The sequence below is a fragment of the Carassius carassius genome, chromosome 28, assembly GCF_963082965.1.
Source record: "Carassius carassius chromosome 28, fCarCar2.1, whole genome shotgun sequence".
Classification (NCBI taxonomy): domain Eukaryota; kingdom Metazoa; phylum Chordata; class Actinopteri; order Cypriniformes; family Cyprinidae; genus Carassius; species Carassius carassius.
In genome coordinates, this window is record NC_081782.1 from 2,207,328 (window position 1) to 2,231,696 (window position 24,369).

The 24,369-nt window shown below is 36.2% G+C and overlaps 2 protein-coding genes across 7 annotated transcripts in view; one reads left to right on the plus strand and one right to left on the minus strand.

The window, feature by feature from the left end:
• The window catches only part of LOC132107683 (butyrophilin-like protein 10), a 62,715-nt gene that overhangs the window by 36,026 nt on the left and 2,320 nt on the right, over window positions 1–24,369 (plus strand). For 2 of the 6 annotated variants that reach the window (XM_059513826.1, XM_059513828.1), the window contains 2 exons: window positions 19,652–19,969; window positions 21,968–22,252. In XM_059513826.1, the coding sequence (XP_059369809.1) occupies window positions 19,652–19,969; window positions 21,968–22,252 (603 nt within the window). Of the gene's footprint in view, window positions 1–16,491; window positions 16,877–17,907; window positions 17,952–19,651; window positions 19,970–21,967; window positions 22,253–24,369 lie in introns of those variants that run through there. The other 4 variants (XM_059513827.1, XM_059513825.1, XM_059513829.1 and 1 more) reach the window with 4 other exon arrangements.
• LOC132107540 (uncharacterized) lies at window positions 5,903–9,395 on the minus strand. Its single transcript, XM_059513660.1, has 10 exons — window positions 9,318–9,395; window positions 8,279–8,336; window positions 8,061–8,145; window positions 7,685–7,825; window positions 7,450–7,598; window positions 7,137–7,249; window positions 6,928–7,021; window positions 6,702–6,801; window positions 6,280–6,527; window positions 5,903–6,133 (listed from the first exon to the last, which is right to left on the minus strand). The coding sequence occupies exons 3-10, from the start codon at window positions 8,140–8,142 to the stop codon at window positions 5,903–5,905; spliced, it is 1,158 nt and encodes a 385-aa protein (XP_059369643.1). The 5' UTR covers window positions 8,143–8,145; window positions 8,279–8,336; window positions 9,318–9,395.

Genomic DNA, 24,369 nt, shown 5'->3' on the forward strand with positions numbered 1-24,369 from the left:
ACATTTACTCTCATCTTTATTCAAATATGTATGAGAAATCATGGCAAATATATGCTATATTGCTGCAATTACAATGAATATGTTCGGAAACTCACAAAAGCACAATAGAAATCATCCATACTAGGATAATTATAGTTAAATCAAAATAAAAACCATAAAACATTTCTTGAAATAAAATAGACGTTTAATGAATTTATTTTAATTAATTGAAAAGGCAATATTTCTGATCTTCATTTTGTTTAACTTGATGTAATAAAATAACTTAATATATATATATATATATATATATATATATATATATATATATATATATATATATATATATATATATATATACATATACATATATACATACATATACAGACATATTAAAAAGATAAATAAAATGAAAAATAAAAACTAAATACTAAAAATGTAATCAAAATTTAAAATGAGAACATAAAATATAAAGATAAATTCAAAATATTAACTAGCCCATACAGCTTATGCACTATATTCCACATCTTCTAAAGTCATTTGGTAACTTTGTGTGAGATGCAGATGGAAATTGAACTCTCAGAAAATCGTGACATTGTTTTTGCATGGATAATAGCCACTAAGACATTTGAATTTGCATTTGAAAGTAATTTAAATTAATAATTTTGGGTTGATTTTTGGGCGAACTGTTCCTTTCATGCACTAGTGATGTCATGTAACGTTGACACCAAAAGTAACCAATGGAATTCCTGTATTTCTAACCAGCGACTGCCATTCACAGCTCCAGCATCTGAAAGATGGTGATGAAACACTCAGGAGATTTTCGCCATTCTGTCAAGCGGAAGTGCTTTAGCACCCAGAGCTCTACAGATGGACAGATAGGGCAGATTGTCCAGTTTAACACTGTCTTTAAAGTGGCTTGACTTCTGTATAGAGGCCGGCCCTGACAGATGCTTTCACGGAGCAATGCTGGACTGTCCTGGCACATTTGAACAAGCTTTAGAGAACGCTACCTTCCTTTCTCTAGTCGTTCACATATGGAAGAGCACATCTTTTCTTCAGCGTCCTGAAGATGCAGTGAGCAATTCACAGAGACATTTCAAGTTTATGTTGCCGGAAGAAGGATTTGTAAAGGTGCTTATGAAAAGATTCAAAGTTTTTATGGCTAGATTTGCTCTATATACGTCACAATCCCATATAGTGTTTCAAATTGTGCCACTTCAGAACTTTTTTAAAGACTGAAGTACATATTCTGATTTGGGCCAGTTGTATGGTTGATAAAATAACCAAGACAGTCTTGATGACTGTTGTCTATGTTCATAAGAATATGATGTTGAAATGGTCTTATGCTGGCACATTTCATTTGCTTCTAGAAGCTGATTTATTTGAAGCTTTATTTTTTAAAGCCAGTTCTCAGACGAGCTAAAGAAACATAATACCTAAAAATCAAATACTGTTACATGATTTTGCTGGTCATTCCCCGAAATGCAATGTTTACGTTTGCATTAATGTATGCCGATATGTCCATATCTGTTTGTTCTTGTGTACAGACTAGTACTGACTTTTTTACTTTTCTACAGCACCGCACTGACATGCTGAATTGTTTTTTTTTTTAACTTGTTCTCAAGGTGACAGTAACAGGATATTTAATTTCAATTAAAATGAATCTGTTTCCGTGTGGAAATATCTTATGCACTTTGCTTTCTGACTGCTTGAGAGGGCTGTAATTTATTACTAAATTATTTTGTGAATTTCTCAACAAAAAAAAGGATACTAAATAAAAATCTGTTTGTCAATGTTCCCTGACTCTGACTACCTAAGTAGCATCTCAAAGATGTTCTTAAATTAGCTTTTCAGAAACATTTCTTGATGATGTTAAGTTTATTTCAAGAAAAGGATTTCTCAGTTGGGGGTAAAGTTAAAATTTACATGGGTACCAGCTCATGTGTGTGTTAAATGAAATGGTAGATGGTTTGGCAAAACAAGCCAATTGTAATGGGGCAGATGAGTCGTGAGACGTTCGGATCCATGTGCAAGCTTTTATTAGAAAAAGACATGGTCATTACAGGCATGGGTCAAATACTGGCAAACAGGTATATGGGGGCAAGACACAAGAATAATCCTAGGGCAACCATGGGTCTTCGATGAGCTAACAATAGCCAGAGAGCCAAACAAGAGGGGTAATCCAGTAACCAGAGCAAAGGGTCAAAACACGATTAACAGGACAAGGCAAGAAAAAGACTAGACTATGAATACTAGAAACTAAAAAGACTATGAAAACTAGAAACATACACGACTATGAAAACAAGAAACTGAAAAGACTAAAGCAGAGTTCAGACTGCACAATTTTCAAAGTAGTCGGGTCACTGTTCTTTTCAAACTGCATGACTATCTTGGCCAGCATTTAGTCATTGTTGTGTTCACACGGCACGATGGATCGGCGACAGAAGGTTATACACTGCATAACTTTCACAACTAAACACATGCAAGATGTGACAAGGTATCTACACATGCGAACACATGCGAGATGTCACAAGGTAAATATCTCACGGGCGTCAGAGACTCATCTATTAGTGTTATTATTTCACTTTTGTAGAGTTTATTCACATTTTCTTAGTGAAAAACAAATCCCACTCAGTGAGTACACTTTTAAAACCCATTTGGTGTTGCAATAGGTTAAAATGCTGATCAAATAACTCCAGAGAACAGACAACAAAACAACTTCAAGGTACCATTTAAAACATTTATTAAAACACGGTCAGGCTTAAAATACATTCACAAAAAAACATCACATCTGCATAAAATGGCAATAGGGCACTATATGCAGTGCAGAATCTGTTGTACCATACTTCATTTGGAGATCAAATGGTTTGAAATAACACAGCTCGTTAACATTCACTGACTTTAGAACTCGGTCTGGATGCAGTCTGACTGTAAATGCATGGTAATGGTCATCAAAACAGAGTGTTTCCATCAATGTTCCACATAAAAGTACATTTTCATCTTTCACAGCAATAGTCTTGATCTTATAAAACACTGGCATCTCACATGCTACTTCAGTACAGATAATAAAATCAGGGCGATACTCTGTGCCATGATGTTTGATCCACTTTACAGAATAGACATGTTCTGATATTTCCACTCCTAGTTTGGAAGCCATCTCCATGCCAACTTTAAGTTCACAGAGTTCCACCATCTTCCCTGGACCAAGAGTCAATCTGTACTGGCTAAAAGACTCCCAGTGCATTGCCATACAACTCTGGTGCTTGTTGGCCAATGTTTTGGTGATGTTTTTGAAGCTTTTTAATTGAGTTTTTAAAAATTTGTGTTTAGCTTCATAACGCATACACCACATGTGCAGAATTGGTCCAATTTTTCTTATACACTGTGGGTAATGTATCATTATGTGATGCTTTGGTAAAAGATTTTTTTCGGGAAATAATTTTTTGAATAACTGGTGATGTTCAATTATTAAATGTTTAAGATAAATGGTCATGCCTTCTGTTAGGACTGGTGAGAATACGATGTTAACAATCTGCAGAAGTTAAAGCAAAAGACACCAGTGTTTATCATCTCTCTGCACTAAATCACCAAATAACAGAGGCATGTTGCGCAACAAGCACCAAGATTGTATGGCATTTAAACCCAAATCGTTGCTTTCACCAAACAATTTGACTGACGGAGGACGGTTCTTCTGCTGATTGTAACCATAATCAAAAGCATGTATTCTACCAGCAAGATCCTCAGCACTCAGAAAATTATGCTGAATGTACTGCAAGACAAGTTTTAGCTCTAGCTGAGCGACGCCTTTGAGAATGTCGTGCATTATATCCACAGCAAAATTGTTGGCTGTGTTGAAATACTTGAGTGAATTTAACAAACAGACCCGTTTGACGCCATAAACATGAGGTAGTGTTGAGTCGTCTTGTAATCTTTTACAGTGCAGAGCATGCATTTCAGTTGTTCTTAGTACAACCTCAGGGTTATCTTCGGAAAACACAAACTGAAAGCGATCTTTCTCAAGAACACAAAAACGACAGCAATATTGAGCCCCAAATGACTCCAGAAACCCTAATAAGCTGTGTAAGCCAAGGTTATCCCCTGTGACTTGAACAATTGTACCCCTAATACAACTTCCACATACTGGATTCTTAACTCCCTCAATCTCAAGCACTTTTAGATCATTTACTAAAGGCTCGATTATAGAATTAAAACCATACCATCTTATATCCTGTGCATGAAATAGGGCACATAAATGAATATTATCTAATGATGAGTTAAAAATGTGTGTGGGGGGGGGATTCCTTAATGTAAAATAGATAGCACCCAATTTGTGTATACCTTTTTTGGAACCCAAAGGGTTAGCGGTCTCAAAATCATCATAAAATAACTGAATTTGTAAGGCATCTTTGTCTGTGTAAAATAAAGGATTACTTTTGAAATGTGCTGCATCACTTAAGTCAAAATAAACGCCTTCCTTTGGAACATGCCTGGGTTTAAACAAATCAGTAAGATGCCGATTTTGTAAAATGGCCTTTATTGTTTCTAAAATGGGAATATAAGCAAATTTATCTGTTACAACAACTTGATCAAATGTTCCTGTGGTTTTGTTTCTTCTGCTGTCAAATCTTGTGCCAAGCACTATTTCAGTTGGTTCAACAGTTCCCCATTTCTCTGTAAAGAGTCTCTTTCGTTTGGCTTCCGAATTCAAGAAAGTGAATGGATTTTCCAAATGTTCAATTGAATTTTCTATTTTCCTTTTAGTAGCAATGTCATGTGGAGGCAGACAGAGCATAGCTGCATCCTTGGCCTGACTGTGAATCTCAAAAACAATTTCCTCCATTGATGAAACAAAACCACTTATAGCAGACTGACTTAACCCAGCAACTTTTAGCTGCGCAACAGCCGAAGCACACATATCCAAAGTGCTCTTATTTGACATTAACAATACAGATGTTGTGGCTACCTCTCCAACACTGCCAATCTGATCAAATGTTTGAGAAATAATTTGTCCTTCTGCCTCAGCAGAATTCTGGTCACTTTGCTCAGTATGTTTTATATGCAAATGTTTCCTAAAACCTGAAAAAGTACCAAACACAGAACTACATCCTGCCTCTACACATTTAAGGCTAAGATTCTTTCCAGGAACAAAACCATGAACTAATCTTAGATGCCTGAGAAGTATTTTTGAACCAGATAACTCAGCCTGACAAACAAAACACTTCATGAGGGCAGAAAAACTTTAGGCACCTAACTAAGCAACCTTGCTCTAACCTCAGCCACACGAGGACTCTCTTTCACTTTGCCAACATCTATGTTGTACACAGTGGTCTGAATGAAAGTGTACATGTTGTGTAGCATAATGTTGTAAGAGGTGCCAAAAACAAAGTGTGCCTTAAACAGCTCGTCAAAAGCACCAAGAGAAGAGGCTGACTTGCATGGAATGGCATGCTGATCAAGAACGATGAAGTACTGGTGAATTGAACTCTTCTGAGGTCCCACGGCCAGGAGGTAGGGCTGAGCAATAGCTGAAATTTCTCGAAGATGCTCCTCAATGTTTGTTCCACTCTGAGAAAACCAAGCAAATAGAAGAGAACTATCACCAATGTGTTAAATATTAAACCGAAGAACAAAGAGAAGAAGAAGAAAACAAAAACAAACCTTCTTAAAGACAACAAGGTGTTTCTCTGCTTGAGAGGCAGATACCTTTCCTGGTCTTTTCCGGCCTTGGGCAGAAGGTGGGATCAGATGCAACAGAAGTATAATTGAAGCGAGTTCACTGTCCCAAACTGTTTAAACACAAATTATGTAAGAAAAATTTGACCACTAATGCAAACTGGAAGTTTGAGAACATAAAAAAAAAAAAAAAGTATGGGTACTAAATCGTTCACCTTCAAGTTCCTTGGAACATTTGTTCAATACTATTTCAAAGTAATATTTCAAGTGAAAAATTTATCTTAAACATCTTACCAAAACTAGCACCCTCTTCTGAGTCACCAGTAGAAGATTCAGCTGCTAGTAGAAGTTCTTCCAAATCACTGGTGCTGGGAAGCTTTTTGCACTGCTGAATCACTTTTTTCTTGAATGCAGTGGTCCAGTTCTCCAGTAGCTTTCCTGACACTCCTTCTCCAAACATCAGAACAAAGTTTTGCTCAATCTAAGAAGAGGTAGAAAAGATTTTGTTCTAAGTAATAGACAAATAATTATATAAACCCATGTATGCATTGAATAAACATATTTAGACATCAGTACATTTTGTTGTAATGTTAAATTGATAAAAACTTATGATTATAAACACTTTACCAAGCCTTTAATGTCTTTGAATCGTGGAAAGACCATCAATATATCACTTGACTGCATGGGGTCAAGAACCATGTTGCGGCGATAGTCGAATGTCAATTTCATTTTCTTCTTGATGGCGTCCTCATCAGAAGAATGGCTCATGAATGCAATTGCTTTCTTGCATTCATCCTCACTCAAGATGGTCTCTGAATTAAACTCTGACTGCCGTCTTACAGTTGGACCACCAGACCCCCCTTCAGTAGACGTTCCTTTTGATAAACAAAAAAACATTTTAAAAGCTTCAACACTGCTTAAAGAATGATAAACGAAGTTTAATCTTAAAAAGGCAACTTCGTAGCAACAGAACTCCCATGAAAGATGACAAAAAAATATATTTATAAAAAAAATTAAAAAAAAAAAGGTAGGAGATTTTCAACCTGTACCTTCAAATGATGCACGTCGTTCTTTAGCTAAGCCTCTCTGTATAGTTTTGATTCTCCATGCCAAGTACCCAGTACCGCTTTCGCCATCATAGTAATGTTCCTTAGAAAGAGAAAAATACAGATATATTATATACAGAAGTATATAAATTTAACAGCAAAATACACCACCTGTCCTGAAGTATGAAAAAATTTCAACACAGAATTAGAATTCAAAGCGGACACAAACGTAGCCATTTTTGGAAAAGGGGTCACTGAGGTACGGGAACAAAGCCACAATTCCTCTGGCATATTTTTCTTTCACCTGCCTTGTTGGTGATGTACTGCAGTAAAAAATAAAATAAATACAATTTGTGTCCTTTGCCTGACTTTAAACAACATCAAGACATTTTAAAACTAGAGACCATTAATACACCAGGTAATGATTATGAAGATTACCCATTCTTTTCTGTCATGTGAGCTGCCAAGATGTTAACCATTTTCCTCCTTGTTTCATCCCCCAAAGACTTAGTTCGGTTGTACTCAGTTATTATACACTCCCCACCAGGTTTCTGGACAAGAATGGTTTCCACCAACTTAAAGATTATAATAAAAACATATATATAAATTAGTTTTCAAAATTGTAAGTCTCATTAATCAACTTAAATCAATAAGAAATATCAAATTCATGTTCATTTTTAAAAATACATTTATAAGTTTTACCAGTCTTTTTTCCCCAAAAATATAAAAGTACAAAAAATTTGATACCCACCTTTTTAGCTTCTTCGTCTAGCCTCATTCGTTTACTTGAGGAAGTTTCTTCAATAATGACTGTGTCCTGTGAGTCACTGGAGTCCATGGATGGAGTGCGGGACCGATTTGACTGTTCATGAAAGGCTTGTGGAGAAGCAGAATCCAAGTCTGGTTGCAGATACATTTTTATGGGGAATTATTGTAAATTAGAAGTATTAAATACATTCCAAACATGTAATGAAATAAATACAAACCTGCACCATGTTTTATGGTAAGAACTCCAACTGAGGGATCTCTGACTACATCCTCAAAAACATCACCATCCACCTCAGTCCCTGACTCATCAAAAACCTTCACATTCTCTGGTACAGCTGGGACACCAAACTTTAAAAATGCTGTTAAAAAAAAAAAAAAATTATATGCAATTTTATGAGAAAGGATATATGACTTAAAAGGTTTTAAATAGCGAAGATGAACTTTGAACATCAGGGCACATGCAACATTTGACTATATATTCTTATATAAAATTATAGCCATCCATCAAGTAACATTTAAATAAAATTAAAAAAAATAAAAATAAAAAAATCATAAAATAATACAATGAAAGTATATATTTATTTATTTTTTTACCAGCAGATAGTAATTCCTCCAGGCTCAGCTCAGTTATCTTGACAAATTTTTGGGCATCCCCAAGTTTCACCTTAACCAGCATGATCTGTAAGAAGTGAGAGTACTGTACAGATTACTGTGTAAAATGGTTACCTCAGTATCAGTTTATATGATTAGATCTAAGAATAAGTCATACAAGGTAGCAAATATATTTCACAAATACTTTAGTAAATACTTACATTGGTTAGTGTTTTAGTTTTCACTAAGTATTGGCATACATTTACTGATCCAAGTTGCCTAAAATAGAGAATTTAAAACATCGACAATAGTAATACATCAATGACATGCCAACTATACGAACTACACGCAGTTTAAAAATTAAAGCGCAATTTCATTCTTTTCTAACGTAATATACAGCGTTTGAACACCGTCAATCCTTAAAAATAGGTTGAAGATCACTTCAAACACCTAACGTTACTTATAATAGGACTAACATGTTACCGCTCAGATCAGCTAATTGTGTGTCTTACAGCAATAACAAACTTTAATACCGAATAAATTAAGGAAGATTCGAGAAACAATTTAGCGGGTTATTTTCCTTCGTTGAACAGCGTTGCATCAACACCATCTCTCTACACCCATAGCGCCATCTAAGGTGACTTAAAAATGCGATGGTGGTGATCAAATAAATGTCCTCACAAAAAGTTAAAAATGTCGTTGGACACATTTAATTTGTGAACTGAACTTTTGCAAAAATTGTTTATATAAAATTAAAACAGTTAATATTTTATGTTATTATCATATTTATTCTGACTTTATAAAACGTCGTAATACATGCTCAAAAATGACAAACCTACCTTACATCATCAACAATATTACATGAATTACACGTTAAACATTGTCATATATGATAAAAACATCCACAACCTAAGCTGGAACATCTCAATTTCAACCATCCAACACATAAAAATGTTGATGCCTCGTTGTGACTGTTGGATAATTCAACGTTAAAATAACTAAAACATATTAACGGAATATAACAGTGCCAATTGCCACTGACGAAAAAAAAATTAAGTTAGATTATTGGCATAATTTAAGCTTTTCCATTAACGTTACAGTGTGACGAAAAAAACTCGCCCTACCTAATCAGAATTCCCGAAATTAAAATAAAAAAACTACATACACTGCATCAAAATATATCCTATGCAGTAATGTAAGCATATTTATTCACATAAAACATTAAAACTGTGTTGTAGTATGTTACTTAAAAGAGCTTACCTGTCTGTTGGAGCAAAAAGAAAATGGCGATCAGAAAACGACTCCAGTCCTGTTCAGATCTTCGCAGGGGGTAGATTGCGGGGCGGAGCTTAACAGAGTAAAGTTTACAACGCGGAATTTAACTCTGATCATTTTCACCAACACTAGGGGGTATCTTTCACCAATTGTTGTTGAGTTTACTCCTTAAGAGTAAAGATAGAATAACACTGCTCGATTAACACTGCTGATTTTACTGTGTAACACAGAAAGGCTTTTGCATGCAGCTATCACTAGGAGAGGGATATAGGCAGAACAATACTCAGCAGAGTGTGAGAGGAAGTCCAATGCTTTTAAAGTTTTAAAGCCCCGGATTCAATTATTCCGCATATATTACGGTTGCCACACCTCAAGACATCGATCAGATGATATATTTAAAGGGATTCGTCCTGTTTTTGTACTTAAATCGCTATTGTGAGTAAGATTATTTCTTCTGCATCTCATCCAACACCTCTTTTGCTAGTTCCAAAACATAATTTTAAAGCTGGTAATGGAGGCTTGAGCTGTTAATAGCATTCTAATGCAGTTATTAATGAAGTTATTAGAAAGAGAATGAGAGAGACGTGAGACACACACAGAACGAGAAAGAAAGAGAGAGAGAGAAAGAGCTTGTGTGAATTAGGCTTCCTCTGTGCATCCCTCAACAGTGTTCTGCAGCAGCATCTCTAAACAGCGCTGTTATTACCTTGCTAGTGAGAAATGTCATGTGTATTTCCTTTAACTATGTCAAGTCAAGTCACCTTTATTTATATAGCGCTTTAAACAAAATACATTGCATCAAAGCAACTGAACAACATTCATTAGAAAAAGAGTGTGTCAAAAATGAAAAATGACAATTTAAAGGCAGTTCATCATTGAATTCAGTGATGTCATATCTGTTCAGTTTAAATAGTGTCTGTGCATTTATTTGGAATCAAGTCAACGATATTGCTGTAGATGAAGTGACCCCAACTAAGCAAGCCATAGGCGACAGCGGCAGGACACCGAAACTCCATCAGTGACAGAATGGAGAAAAAAAACCTTGGGAGAAACCAGGCTCAGTTGGGAGGCCAGTTCTCCTCTGACCAGACGAAACCAGTAGTTCAATTTGCTGCAGCAATGTCAGATTGTGCAGAAGAATCATCAGTTTCCTGTGGTCTTTTCCTGATGGTCATCTGAGACAGGGTCTTTACAGGGGATCTGTATCTGGGGCTCTAGTTGTCCTGGTCTCCGATGTCTTTCAGGAATGTAGATGTCCTTTCTAGGTGCTGATCCAGCATCTGGTCTGGATACATACTGGATCCGGGTGACTGCAGTAACCCTCTGATCTGGATACAGACTGGATCTGGTGGCCACGGTGACCTCGGAATAAGAGAGAAACAGACTAATATTAGCATAGATGCCATTCTTCTAATGATGTAGCAAGTACATCGGGTGTTATGTGAAGTGTTCCCGGTTCCGGTTTACCTAATTAATACAGCTTAAAAATCCTTTAACGGATTTGGATGTTAAAAGCATATTAGTATGTTATGTGTAAGCCAGGTTAAAGAGATGGGTCTTAAATCTAGATTTAAACTCCAAGAGTGTGTCTGCCTCCCGAACAATGTTAGGTAGGTTATTCCAGAGTTTAGGCACCTTATAGGAAAAGGATCTGCCGCCCGCAGTTGATTTTGATATTCTAGGTATTATCAAATTGCCTGAGCTTTGAGAACGTAGCGGACATAGAGGATTATAATGTAAAAGGAGCTCATTCAAATACTGAGGTGCTAAACCATTGAGGGCTTTATAAGTAATAAGCAATATTTTAAAATCTATACGATGTTTGATAGGGAGTCAGTGCAGTGTTGACAGGACCGGGCTAATATGGTCATACTTCCTGGTTCTAGTAAGAACTCTTGCTGCTTCATTTTGGACTAGCTGTAGTTTGTTTACTAAGCGTGCAGAACAACCACCCAATAAAGCATTACAATAATCTAACCTTGAGGTCATAAATGCATGGATTAACATTCCTGCATTTGACATTGAGAGCATAGGCTGTAATTTAGATATATTTATGAGATGGAAATGCATTTTACAAATGCTAGAAACGTGGCTTTCTAAGAAAAGATTGCGATCAAATAGCACACCCAGGTTCTTAACTGATGACAAAGAATTGACAGAGCAGCCATCAAGTCTTAGACAGTGTTCTAGGTTATTACATGCAGAGTTTTTAGGTCCTATAATTAACACCTCTGTTTTTTCAGAATTTAGCAGTAAGAAATTATTTGTCATCCAGTTTATTATATAGACTATGCATGCCATTAGTTTTTCAAATTGGTGTGTTTCACCGGGCCGCAAAGAAATATAGAGCTGAGTATCATCAGCATAACAGTGAAAGCTAACATCATGTTTCCTAATGATATCTCCCAAGGGTAACATATAAAGTGTGAAGAGTAGTGGCCCTAGTACTGAGCCTTGAGGTACTCCATACTGCACTTGTGATCGATATGATACATCTTCACATCTTCATATAAGTACGATTTAAACCATGCTAAAGCACTTCCATTAATGCCAACAAAGTGTTCAAGTCAAAAGAATGTTGTGGTCAATTGTGTCAAACGCAGTACTAAGATCCAATAAAACTAATAGAGAGATACAACCACGATCAGATGATAAGAGCAGATCATTTGTAACTCTAAGGAGAGCAGTCACAGTACTATGATATGGTCTAAATCCTGACTGGAAATCCTCACATATACCATTTTTTTCTCTAAGAAGGAATTTAATTGTGAGGATACCACTTTTTCTAGTATCTTGGACAGAAAAGGGAGATTGGTCTATAACTAACTAGTTCTTCGGGGTCAAGTTGTGGCTTTTTGATGAGAGGCTTAATAACAATAATAATTTTGGCGACATATCCTAATGACAATGAGGAATTAATAATAGTCAGAAGAGGATCTATGACTTCTGGAAGCAGCTCTTTTAAGAGCTTAGATGGTATAGGGTCTAACATACATGTTGTTGGTTTAGATGATTTAACAAGTTTATACATTTCTTCCTCTCCTATAGTAGAGAATGAGTGAAACTGTTCCTCAGGGGGTCTATAGTGCACTGTCTGAGGCGATACTGTAGCTGACTGCTGAATGGTTACAATTTTATCTCTAATAATATCGATTTTAGAAGTAAAGTAGATCATAAAGTCATTACTGCTGTGGTGTTGGGAAATGTCAACACTTGTTGAGGCTTTATTTTTCGTTAATTTAGCCACTGTGTTGAATAAATACCTGGGGTTATGTTTGTTTTCTTCTAAAAGAGAAGAAAAGTAATCGGAACTAGCAGTTTTGAATGCTTTTCTGTAGGATAGGTTACTTTCCCGCCAAGCAATACGAATTACCTCTAGTTTTGTTTTCCTCCAGCTGCGCTCCATTTTTCGTGCTGCTCTCTTTAGGGTGCGAGTATGCTCATTATACCATGGTGTCAAACTGTTTTCCTTAACCTTCCTTAACCTTCCTTAAGCATAAAGGAGCAACTGTATTTAAAATGCTAGAAAAGAGATAGTCCATAGTTTCTGTTTCATCATCAAGTTGTTCTGAGGTTTTGGATATGCTAAGGAATTTGGATACATCAGGAAGATAACTTAAAAAGCAGTCTTTTGTGGTAGAAGTGATGGTTCTTCCATACTTGTAACAAGAAGTAGAAGTTACAATTTTGGCTATATGAAGTTTGCACAAAACTAAATAATGATCTGAGATATTATCACTTGGCTGCATAATTTCAACACTATCAACATCAAATCCATGTGACAGTATTAAAACTAGAGTATGATTTCGACAATGAGTAGGTCCTGAAACGTGTTGTCTAACCCCAATAGAGTTCAGAATGTCTAGAAGACTGAAGTCTCAAATCCAAAGAGATATTCTTTATAAAAGTTAAGGGTCAACCACACCTTCCTAAAACACCTGGTTTAAACACACCCCACATCTCTACGTCACTATGTGGGAAGATTTGTTAAGTTTATTCTCTCTGTTGTCGCTGGCACCATGTTGGGGAGTCCCTGTGTGTTTCATTATGAAAGCGAAACTACTTTGTTTGGCCTTCCAAAAGAGGACACGACTAGAAATGAAAGTGAAGTGACATTCAGCCAAGTATGGGGACCCATACTCAGAATTTATCCCCTCTGCATTTATCCCATCCAAAGTGCGCACACACAAACTATGAACACAGACCCAGAGCAGTGGGCAGCCATTTATGCTGCGGCGCCCGGGGAGCAGTTTGGGGTTCAGTGCCTTGCTCAAGGGCACCTCAGTCATGGTATTGCCAGCCTGAGACTCAAACCCACAACCATAGGGTTAGGAGTCAAACTCTCTAACCACTAGGCCACAACTTCCCTGCAGTCATTGGTTAAGTTGTATTTCCAACACAGTTCCAGAACAGTCCAACCAAAATATTCAGATGTGTGCTGCACATTTATGGAGGATGAGGATTGTTTCCTGAACCAGTAGCCTGCAGTGCGTCTGTGGCACACTGGCTGTTTCTAAAAGCTGGACAGTTCCAACGTTGCAAGGATAGTCTGGCACTTCTGACTCACAGCATGTAGGTACAATTTTTATGTTTAAATAATTTGCCACTGATGATTCAAACGCAAGTTTTGAGTAGTACGGTAGGCTTGTTGTTTGTCCGATCACAAATGCAGACATGGTTTTATGTTTACGCCGCATGATATGCAATGCATTACGTAAAAAGACAGTATAAGTCATTATAATCAGTAATTCTGTCCCCACTGGATGCAACAAATCAATCTTTTGTAATGGGTTTTATTTGTTTTTTCTCGTCTAGTGATGTCCGATAACTTAAGTTATTTGGTTTATAAACATGCCTTACACCCCCTCTGACGCGAAATAAACTAATATCCCGAGTTATTTAGTTACTCCTAACAGTACATTGACTGAACTGCTAAAAGAGAACTGATGATGGGATGTGCACGAGCAGAGCAGCTGGACTGAATCACGTGGTGCTGGGAGACGCCATCACAGTGTGTTGAGGAGCGTAACGTTTGAGGCATTCGGCCAATTACAACGCACTGAATGGCTGGCCAATCAGAGCACACCTCGTTTTTCAGAGTGATGAGCTTTGTAAAGATAGATGCTTTTCAGAAGGCGGGGCATAGAGGAGAAAGTATAATGTACATTATATGGAAAATAATGTTTTTTTTTTTTTACCTTACCGTTCACATGCCTGAACCTTATCAGACTCCCTTATATTACTGTGTGTTCTTACCACACCTTGAACCATCCATTGGAAAGCAAGGACTGACTCAACCAGCTAAGGACTTGATTGTCAATCTTCTCATTCTCCACACTTCACTCTCCCTCCCGGCGTTCACATCATACCAGGATGCTGCACCGGAACCTACTACCGCTGGTTAATGACTTACCTGTGGAAGCTTACACGATGACACCTCGATCGCCGAAACCTGGTAAACAGAGAAATACAAGAAGTCAGACACCCAACAAAGAAAGCAGCGGAGACAGTGAGACATCAGACTCAGATGAAGAAAATAGCAGAGGAGGATACTGGTTGAGAATCCCAGTCAGCTGGACAGAACAAGGGAATAGCCGTCTACCTGAGTGAGTAACTGTAAGGGAAGAATACAATCAAATAAACAGAAGGGAGGAATAAAGGGTACTTTAAAATTTGTCAGAAAGAGAACCAAATACTTACCTGGTACCACCTGTGGAAGATGAGGTGGATGAGGAGAGGGAAGCAGCTGCTTTTGTCGAGCCAGAGAGAGTAACAAGTCAAAGTGAAGGGAGTAAAGCTGCAGTAATGGTCTATGTTATGCTATGTCATAATGTTTCACTTGATAATACATTAAGTCAGGAATTTAGTTTGGAATATGTCTAACTAGTAAAATGTGTACAAGTTATGAAAACTAATTCAAGTAGATTAATAATAAAAAAGACGTACTCATGTTTATGATCTCTGCTGGGTCAAGCCGCTTCATTCTTCTTTCTGAGGTAATCCAAATCTTATTCCTCTCAGCGGTCTTATTGAGGTGAATTATGTCCTCTCAGCACGAAGCGAACAGTAACATTTAAAAAACGTGAAGTACAGTCTCGCTGCTTTGTTTGCTCTGATGTGGGTGATTACCCGCTGCGAGCTTCATGTAGATGATTGTAATATCAATGGCGTGGGGCGTGGTCAAATTACATATAATAGAGGGAGACATGAAAGACGACATCACAGTGGTTTTCATGTGGATTACTTTATCACAGAATATTTGTTTTCGATTTTCTTGCTCAGCTTAAAAGTAGACATGTCAAGCCTCCTATAGATCTATCTCTCATGGCTCTGTGTTGAGTATTTGCTGAGCTACAGTTCATTTTAATGATGCATTTCTAAATGAAGAGCACACAGAACCAATGCGGCAGACAGCGCACTCGGTTTGTTTTCTTTATAAATACACTAAGTTTTGTTATTATGTGTGTATACAAATAAAAGTAGACACAGATTACAGATTTACAGATTCAATTGATGTCTTGCTCTTATCTGTACGATTAAAACTGAAAGTATAATTTAAGTTCTTTTCTGTCTTATCAGGAGAATAAACCACAAAACGCGTATTCGTGTTAGTTCACCCCAGAGGGTTAATGTCCTCTGTGGTAAAGCAACACACTTTAGTTTAGTTTCTTTCTTTCTTTTCTTTCTTTTTTTTTTAGTTTAATTTAGTTTAGTTTAGTTCTGTCTGCAGTAAAGCAACCCATTTTGTTTAGTCTAGTTTAGTTCAGTTATTAAAGTTAGTTATTAAAATTATATGTATAGTAAAATAATAAAATGGGACAAGTTTGATTCAATCTAGTGCCTTTATTGTACACATAGTGTTGACGAGTTTAGTTTAGTTTAAAGTTAAGTATAGCAGCATAATCAGTTTAGTTTGTCATTTGAAATAAGGTGAAGTATATTTTAACGATACTGGTACGTATACTTATATAGTGTAACAGAAGTAAACTTTGGGTACACAACTAGTCCACAACTATACTTTTTTTCAAGTATACTAACAACACACTTAAATAACCTTCTTGTTTGAAAGGGTAGTTTGGTTTAGATTAATGTCTTTCATGGTAAAACAACATGTTTAGTTTATTTTACTCTTGTTTAATGTAAATAATGTCAAGTTTAGTGTAGTAAATAATGGCACAACAAGCTTTAGTGTAGATTCATTTAAAGTAGATAGTTTGTCTAGACTCTCTCTGCAGTGAAACAGTACAAGCAGCTTGGTTTATTTTGGTTTAATGCATTCTGTAGTGAAGCAGCACACTTAAATGTGTTATTTTTCTCTGTCTACAGCACAAAACAATCGGTTTCCTTTCTCTGGCTCTGTCATGTTTGTTTTTCTCTTTACTTGAGCGTTGTTTAGTCATCTGACGTAGTTCCTGTTTCGAGAGTCTATGTTTAATGCTGAGACAGAGAGGAGGACATGAAGCCAGTCTGCTCTCTGTAAGTGTTTCTGCCGTTCACACATCCACCAGCATGAGTTTACAACAGCGCTGCTTATACACTCACAGGTACAGACACAGCTCCCTCTCTCTGTTTGTGTGTGTGTGTGTGTGTGTGAGGATATCTAGTGTTGTCACTAGTTTTAAAGGCTCATAGATGATCGTCTTTAAATCTAAAGATGTGCACGGATTTCTGAGGGTTGGTTTAAGGGCTTAGGAGATAAACATCATTGATATAATGGAAAAATAATGGAAGATGTTTATTTGTGTGCAAAAGCGTGTGTGTGTCAATTGTTTATTGATTGCTTATTTCTTAAACTAAGAGAGAAGTGAACTTCAGGGTGTCGCTGCTTGTGTGTGTGATGTGTTTCCATTTGTATATATAAATCAGTCCAAGAACACCAGGGAATAATTTTTCTTCAGGTGTCTTTCTTTCTTTCTGCTTGAATTGCACTGTGCTGCAGTTTTTTGTTTTAGATGAATTTAGTTCCCGGTCATTGCATGTTAAAAATGCGCTGCGGTGCTTTCGGGGTCGTGAAAATATTTCCGTCACCCAGTATAATGAAAGATATTCAGATCTCCTGTTTCAGTTCAACATTTAGCCATACTGATGTTGATTTATACCTCATTTGATTTAATAATCCACAAACCAGAAACCGCTAATCCATCTCTGCTGCACAAGATATATATCCTATTTCAGTTGCTCACAGTAGTTCAGCCTATACAACAAAGTATGCTTCCTTATGAGGAAGTGAGATGCTGAACCATTTGCCTAGTTACAGAACCATTTTGTGTTCCAAAAAGAAAATTTCCTTGAGCAGTTTGTTTTTTTCTTAGTATAAAGAACATTCCAAAGAACCTTGGAAAGATTCCATGGAAATAAATGCAAGTAATATTTTTTTAAGAGTGCACAATAATCAACACCACTTAAGTCTGTTGTTTAGTGATTAAGCCTAGATGCTGCAGTTATTTGTGTTTAAGCATTATGAAGTGAGGGTTTTTTTTGGGGGGGGGGGGGTGTTGCTAATTCACATGATTGTGAGTGTTTATGTTTTGTGTCTCTAATGGTTGCTCTTGCTCTTGTGTGTGTGTGTGTTTAGCTTGGTCTCGGTCGTGACCTTGCTGCTGTTAACAGTTACATCTGGTAAGTGGGACTAGTGATCAAAATAATGTACCAAATGTGGAGATTGAAAGAGAAAGGAAAGGAAATTATTGTTTTAATGGAAAACATACAAATTTCTGTAATGGTTTCTATTGTTTGTTTGTTTTTTTCAGCAGCGATACCAATAAGTTACTGTGCCGCACACTATTGACAATATTAAGCTGAAGCTTGAATTTGCTAAATTAAAATCGCAAATCAAATTGCAATCGCAATATCTGTAAAAATCGCAATTAGATATTTTCCCCAAATCGCACAGCACTACCGGATGCGCACATTGTAAATGCTTCGTACTGCACTGTATTTGTTTGGTCCTATCGTATCTATCATATGTTGTTCTATTATTAAAACAAAAAGCTATACATTAAAAATAAATGTATTTTAATTTTATAGTATATATTTATTAGATTAGATTAGATTCAACCTTATTGTGAAGAGTACAAGAGCTAATGAAATGCAGTTATCATCTAACCAGAAGTGGAAGAATATAGTGTTTTATATACAGAGTAAGTGAAGCTATGATTTACAGAATGTGCAGTGGAGTTGCTATATACAGTGTTAATCATAGTATGTACAGAATATAAATAGGATTGCAATGTAGGATTATATAAAAATCATGAACAGCAGCAACGTAAGAACAGTGGTAATAAATACAGTTGGATGACTGTGCAATAGTATTGTTAAACAATGTATTTTTTTATTCAATGTTATTTAAACAATAACTTTTGCTGCCGAATTATCCTCTAACCTAGTTTATGAATATTTTTTTTGTCATAGATTATGAATATGCATAGGCCCATATTTTTTCATATTTATTGTTTATTTAATTTTAGTAGTCTGTATCTAGTAGACTGTGAAAGAATGATTATCATTTCCACACACAGAGAGATATATAAATTCTACATTTATTTAAACAGGGAAAAAAAAACTTGGTATCGGATCGGTATCTGTATCGGCCGATACTGATACCTAGATATCGAATTCGGTATCGGTGGCAAAAAAGGCGGACCGTAGTATCCCTAATATAGACACACACATTCACACATAAACTTAATGATAGAAATAGTAACTTAATAATAGTAGTATATTTAAAACTGTAATGTTAGGTGCAATTTAATGAGGAATAATTTCAGAAAAAGAAGTGATTAAATAGTTACTTATTTACCCAGTTTACAGCACTATATGTAATTTATTTTTGCTTGGAAATGATCAATTGTGCAATTATCCACACAGTAGCATAATGCTATTCACAGTGCAACCAGCAAAAAATATATGCTAATTTGTTTTTGTATACAATTTCTACAGTTACATGTTACTCAAAGTGTTTCCCACAGCCTTACACTCTATTTGAGGCAGCACACCCCCGCTCCAATATATACATGTGCATGCAAATTAATTTTCTACCAGCAGGAGGTGCTTTAAGAGCGGGAGATAACGCTTTCTCCGGTAACGACAGTAAAGCAGCGCTGAACTCACATACGCTATCTTATCAAACATTACATGCTAAATGAAAAGAAAATGAAATTGAAAATTTGGTTCGGGCCGCCACAAATAAATCAATGTATGGGAAACCCTGTACTATTTACACGTTAGTATACATGCCATATATTATAATCAGTTATAATAAGTGTCGACTGAAATGCTTGTAAAATCTGAGTTTTTTCTGTTGTTGTGTGTTTGTGTAGGTGACAGTGATGCAGTGGAGAACATCACGGCTGTTTTGGGTCACAGCGTTACATTCAAATGTCCTTTGAACCAAAGCACTCCTGTAGAAGGCTTGTACATACAGAGAGTTGAAAATGATAAAGTAGAATTCGTCAACGGGTTTTATGGAAGCCGTCCGATGGATGTGTCGTCTGAGTACAAGGACAGAACCAAAGTGAATGAAATGGAGCTCAGTGTGGAGATGAGAAACATCTCTGTCTTTGACAAAGGATTGTATAAATGTGTTGTTTTCATTAACAACACACCTGAGATCTCAGAGATTCTCCTCAAAGTCACAGGTATGACAACAGGGTTGAGTTAAATGTAGAATCTAAGAATCGGCTCATATTCAGTTTATGAGAGTGAAATCGACCAGGCAGGCATATTAAATTAGAATTTGAATCAGAATGACAGAAACAGGAATTCACTGAAGTACAATTCAAAGAAATTCAAAACAAAATAACAGTAATTAAAAAAAAAATAATTACGTCATTAATTTTGGTCAACTAAGCCTATTTATTACATGATATGTAGAATATATTTTATCTCCAGTAATCAAAGATTCCTTTAAACTAGTGTAACACGATAAACTAGTGGCTAAACTAGTGTTGGCCCCAAGAGTAAAAAAAAAAAAAAAAGAAAACGTAATACTTTGGTTCGAGCACCAGACAGGGTATTTAAAACCAGTCAATAAATAAAATCTGGATACCTCTACCAAAGTACATATGAAGATCATGAAGAGGAAAATGAATCAGATTAAACATACAGTACTTTTCATATGCAAATTTATTTCCCCGGAAAACCAAAGGTCAAATACACCAAAATTATCTGATACAGTCAAGAGATGTTGAGTCCGTTTTACATTTCAGTGAATCACCCGATATGGGGGCGGAGATAATTAAAGTTCAATACCCCGGCTAGAGTAAGGTTGATGCAGTGCTACTTTCTCAATGCAGATTTCGCTTCCAGGAAACCTTGAGTTTCAGACACAATGAAACCCCTCCCTACACCCCATCATGAGAAAAGAAAAATTACTCTGGTCAGAGCAAACTTATAACTATTAGAATTTACAGCCCAGTTGCCCTTTCCCCCATTTTACAACATTAACAAATATCAAAGCAGATGTATGCATATGTCTAACAGGTTTGTTTGTATAACATTGATAGCATGTGTGTGTGTGTGTGTGTGTGTGTGTGTGTGTGTGTGTGTGTGTGTGTGTGTGTGTGTGTGTGTGTGTGTGTGTGTGTGTGTGTGTGTAATGCGTGAACGTCAGCGTGAAAAAAAAAAAGGTACATGGCTTTGTGTAGTGTATACTTTGTGCTTATACCATGCACAGCTGGTTTTCGGCTTGGAGCATAAAGAGTTCAGGTGGACAACAAGCGCTACATTCACAGCACAGACTAGAAGACTTGTAATATTGCATGCTCCAAAGCACGCACATCCCTTCACTCCATTGTTCGCGTCCATCACCTCACTCCCTTACTTCCAAACAGACTCACTTTTCACACCGTCGCACCATCGCTTCTCCAATCTCATCACATCTCCACAGCAGCGAGATTTCGTGCACTTCCGTCATGCATGAACTAGATCATAACCCTTTTTAAATAGTGTGTCCCTAATTATCCATCTGTTCTGATTTGTCAACAAAAAGAAATAAATCACATGGCGACCGGTTTCCGTTCCACCACACTAGGTTCAATACTGTAAAAAACACAGCACAAAATCATTTTTATTTAATCTTTTGTATTTTTTTTTTCGTCACACAAATTTTTCCAGCTATGTTTAATATAAAAGTTGAATTTATATTGAAGAAGTTTTAGCATTTTTGCAAATTTATTTCTGTAAATTCCTCTAAATGTTCCCATTCATAACATGTCTAAATTTAATTCATACTGAAATATGGTGTGCATTGTTAAAACATCAATTTCAATTTTCTTTTATATCCTGAATTTGAATGCACCTCATTAGGTACTTCAATTCAAGTGCAATTCAGTTTTTGAGCCATTCTCATTATCACCTTGATAAACTCCTACAGTATTTGGGTGTTCATGTGTGTAATGAAGCCATTCTGTGAAATATCATGTGCATATGCGTAAATAGGCTATTTGTTTTTGTGTCTTGGTTTATATTGGTCTGTCTGTGGGGGCGCGCATGCTTGTACACATTGGAAACTCACTGCTGACTAAGGATTCTGGGATATTTGTCTTGACGTGGGTTTTGGGGAAGTGAAACACTGATGGGGGAACCTCCCCAGATCTCTAATATGTTGCTTATTCCACTGCTCTCTCTTTTTACAGCTGAGTACAGCGTTCCAACAATCACGAAAGACTGCAGTAAACCGGGTGATGGTGGTGCAGGAAAGAGCTGTCAGTTAAGCTGCTCGGCGGTGGGTGGATACCCGCAGAGCACCGTCAGGTGGACAGGGATTAATCAAAGTCTGACTAACGTCATTTACAACCGGAGTTCAGCAGATAACGAGTCCAAGACTTGGACCATCAACCAAATCATCATGCACAACTGTGACCAGCCAGCTAATATCAGCTGTGCCGTAGGGGGCGCTGTTTCCCACACCATCACCATATGTGAGTGTGTTGTTGGATTTTGCTCCGTAACTCACTCAAAAGTTGTTTTTTGAGGTTTTGCAGTTGAACAGAGTAAATTTGAAGTCATTTTTCACTTGTAATCCTTCCCTTTGCTGCTTAAAAATTTACCTAATGAATATTAATGAGGTTATACATAAATAATGTGTGGGTGACTAAATAACATCAGACTAGTGGACATTTTTGGGCAAACTATTCTGGTGTTATCCTCATGCGATGAGGGACCCTATCCTTAAATGTAAAAGGCTGTACATTATAAAAGACCCTCGGAAGTTCTAAGCAGCCATGCATTATCAATTTTTTTCCTTCTTGTTTTCTTGTCATAACAACTTAATTTTCTCATTATCTCGGCATAACGAAAGTTGTTTTCTCGTTATAATGACTTATTTTTCTCTTGTTATATCGACATAATGAAAGTTCTTTTCTCGTTATAACGACTTAATTTTCTCGTTATCTCGACATAATGAAAGTTGTTTTCTCGTTATAACAACTTAATTTTCTCGTTATCGCGACATAACGAAAGTCATTTTCTCGTTATAATGACTTAATTTTCTCTTTATCTTGACATCACAAAAGTTGTTCTCTAAGAAGTTACAAAACTGCACCAGCAGGTGGCACTATAGACCTGAATATAACTGATGGGGTGTTGTACACTATCCACTTCACTGTACGTGGACCTTGCTCGTAATCGTTATAATTTGTGCAGTATTGTTCATTACTGACATTTAATTAATTCATAAATGTTAAATGCTTGAATCAATATGATTATTTTTGGTTCAAAACCAAGGTTGATGTCACTGTATTCTGTTTGCACCTAAATCTTTATTTGTGCTTCTTTAAGGCACATGATTGTTAGTTAATAAGTGGAGATGTTCTGTTTATCTACAGTAGGACGGGATTTAACGATGTAGGCTATTTGTGATGTGCTTATTTTCCTTATTATTAATCTTTATTGTTAACCATATTGATGAGAAGTGTGATGTATATGTAAAGTGCATATAGTCTAATTTAATTCAGTTTTGTTCTATAATGTTGGAATCGTTTTTTTCTGCACACACACATACACTGCACATGAACGCTCTTTTCAAACAGAAGCTTGTAACGTACATGATATCTGTCACAGCATATAATAATGACTACCAAAAATTACAAATTATATATAATTTTATTTCAAATAAAGGGAAAATTAAAAGTGAGTTTAATCCAAGCAGCTCTCAAAGATTTTAGAATAGTTCTGCATCCTTCTGAAGGTGCTTCGCCTGTGTTTGCGGTGTTGTTTTGAAATGTTAATTACAAAACCAATAAGTTTAGTGTACTGTCTCTGGAAAAATCAACAGTGATTGATCAGCCTTTATTTACGTATTGTAGATGTTATTACCTATAGGTGAAGCAAAATTTGCTGAGATATAGGCTACAATAAGAGCGCCTGCACGGTTGTCCATCAGATGCGTGTCAAAGTGGAGTTCGTTACTATAGCAACAGTAAAAACGTTCATGTCGTGATAACTAGAAAACAACTTTTGTTATGTCGAGATAACAAGAAAATTAAGTCGTCATAACGAGAAAACAAACTTTCGTTATGTCGAGATAATGAGAAAATTAAGTCGTTATAACGAGAAAACAAACTTTCGTTATGTCAAGAGAACGAGAAAATTAAGTCGTTATAACGAAAAAACAAACTTTCGTTATGTCGAGATAACGAGAAAATTAAGTCGTTATAACAAGGAAACAAACTTTCGTTATGTTGAGATAACAAGAAAATTAAGTCGTTATAACGAAAAAACAAACTTTCGTTATGTCAAGAGAACGAGAAAATTAAGTCGTTATAACGAAAAAACAAACTTTCGTTATGTCGAGATAACGAGAAAATTAAGTCGTTATAACAAGGAAACAAACTTTCGTTATGTTGAGATAACAAGAAAATTAAGTCGTTATAACGAAAAAACAAACTTTCGTTATGTCAAGAGAACGAGAAAATTAAGTCGTTATAACGAAAAAACTAACTTTCGTTATGTCGAGATAACGAGAAAATTAAGTCGTTATAACAAGGAAACAAACTTTCGTTATGTTGAGATAACAAGAAAATTAAGTCGTTATAAC

Coding starts and splice junctions, on each gene's coding strand:
- LOC132107540 (XM_059513660.1), bottom strand. CDS start 8,142: ATGCTGGTTAAGGTGAAACTTGGGGATGCCCAAAAATTTGTCAAGATA. Junction 7,599..7,684: donor TACCATAAAACATGGTGCAG/GTTTGTATTTAT, acceptor ATCTGCAACCAG/ACTTGGATTCTGCTTCTCCA. Junction 6,528..6,701: donor ACGACGTGCATCATTTGAAG/GTACAGGTTGAA, acceptor GTTTATCAAAAG/GAACGTCTACTGAAGGGGGG.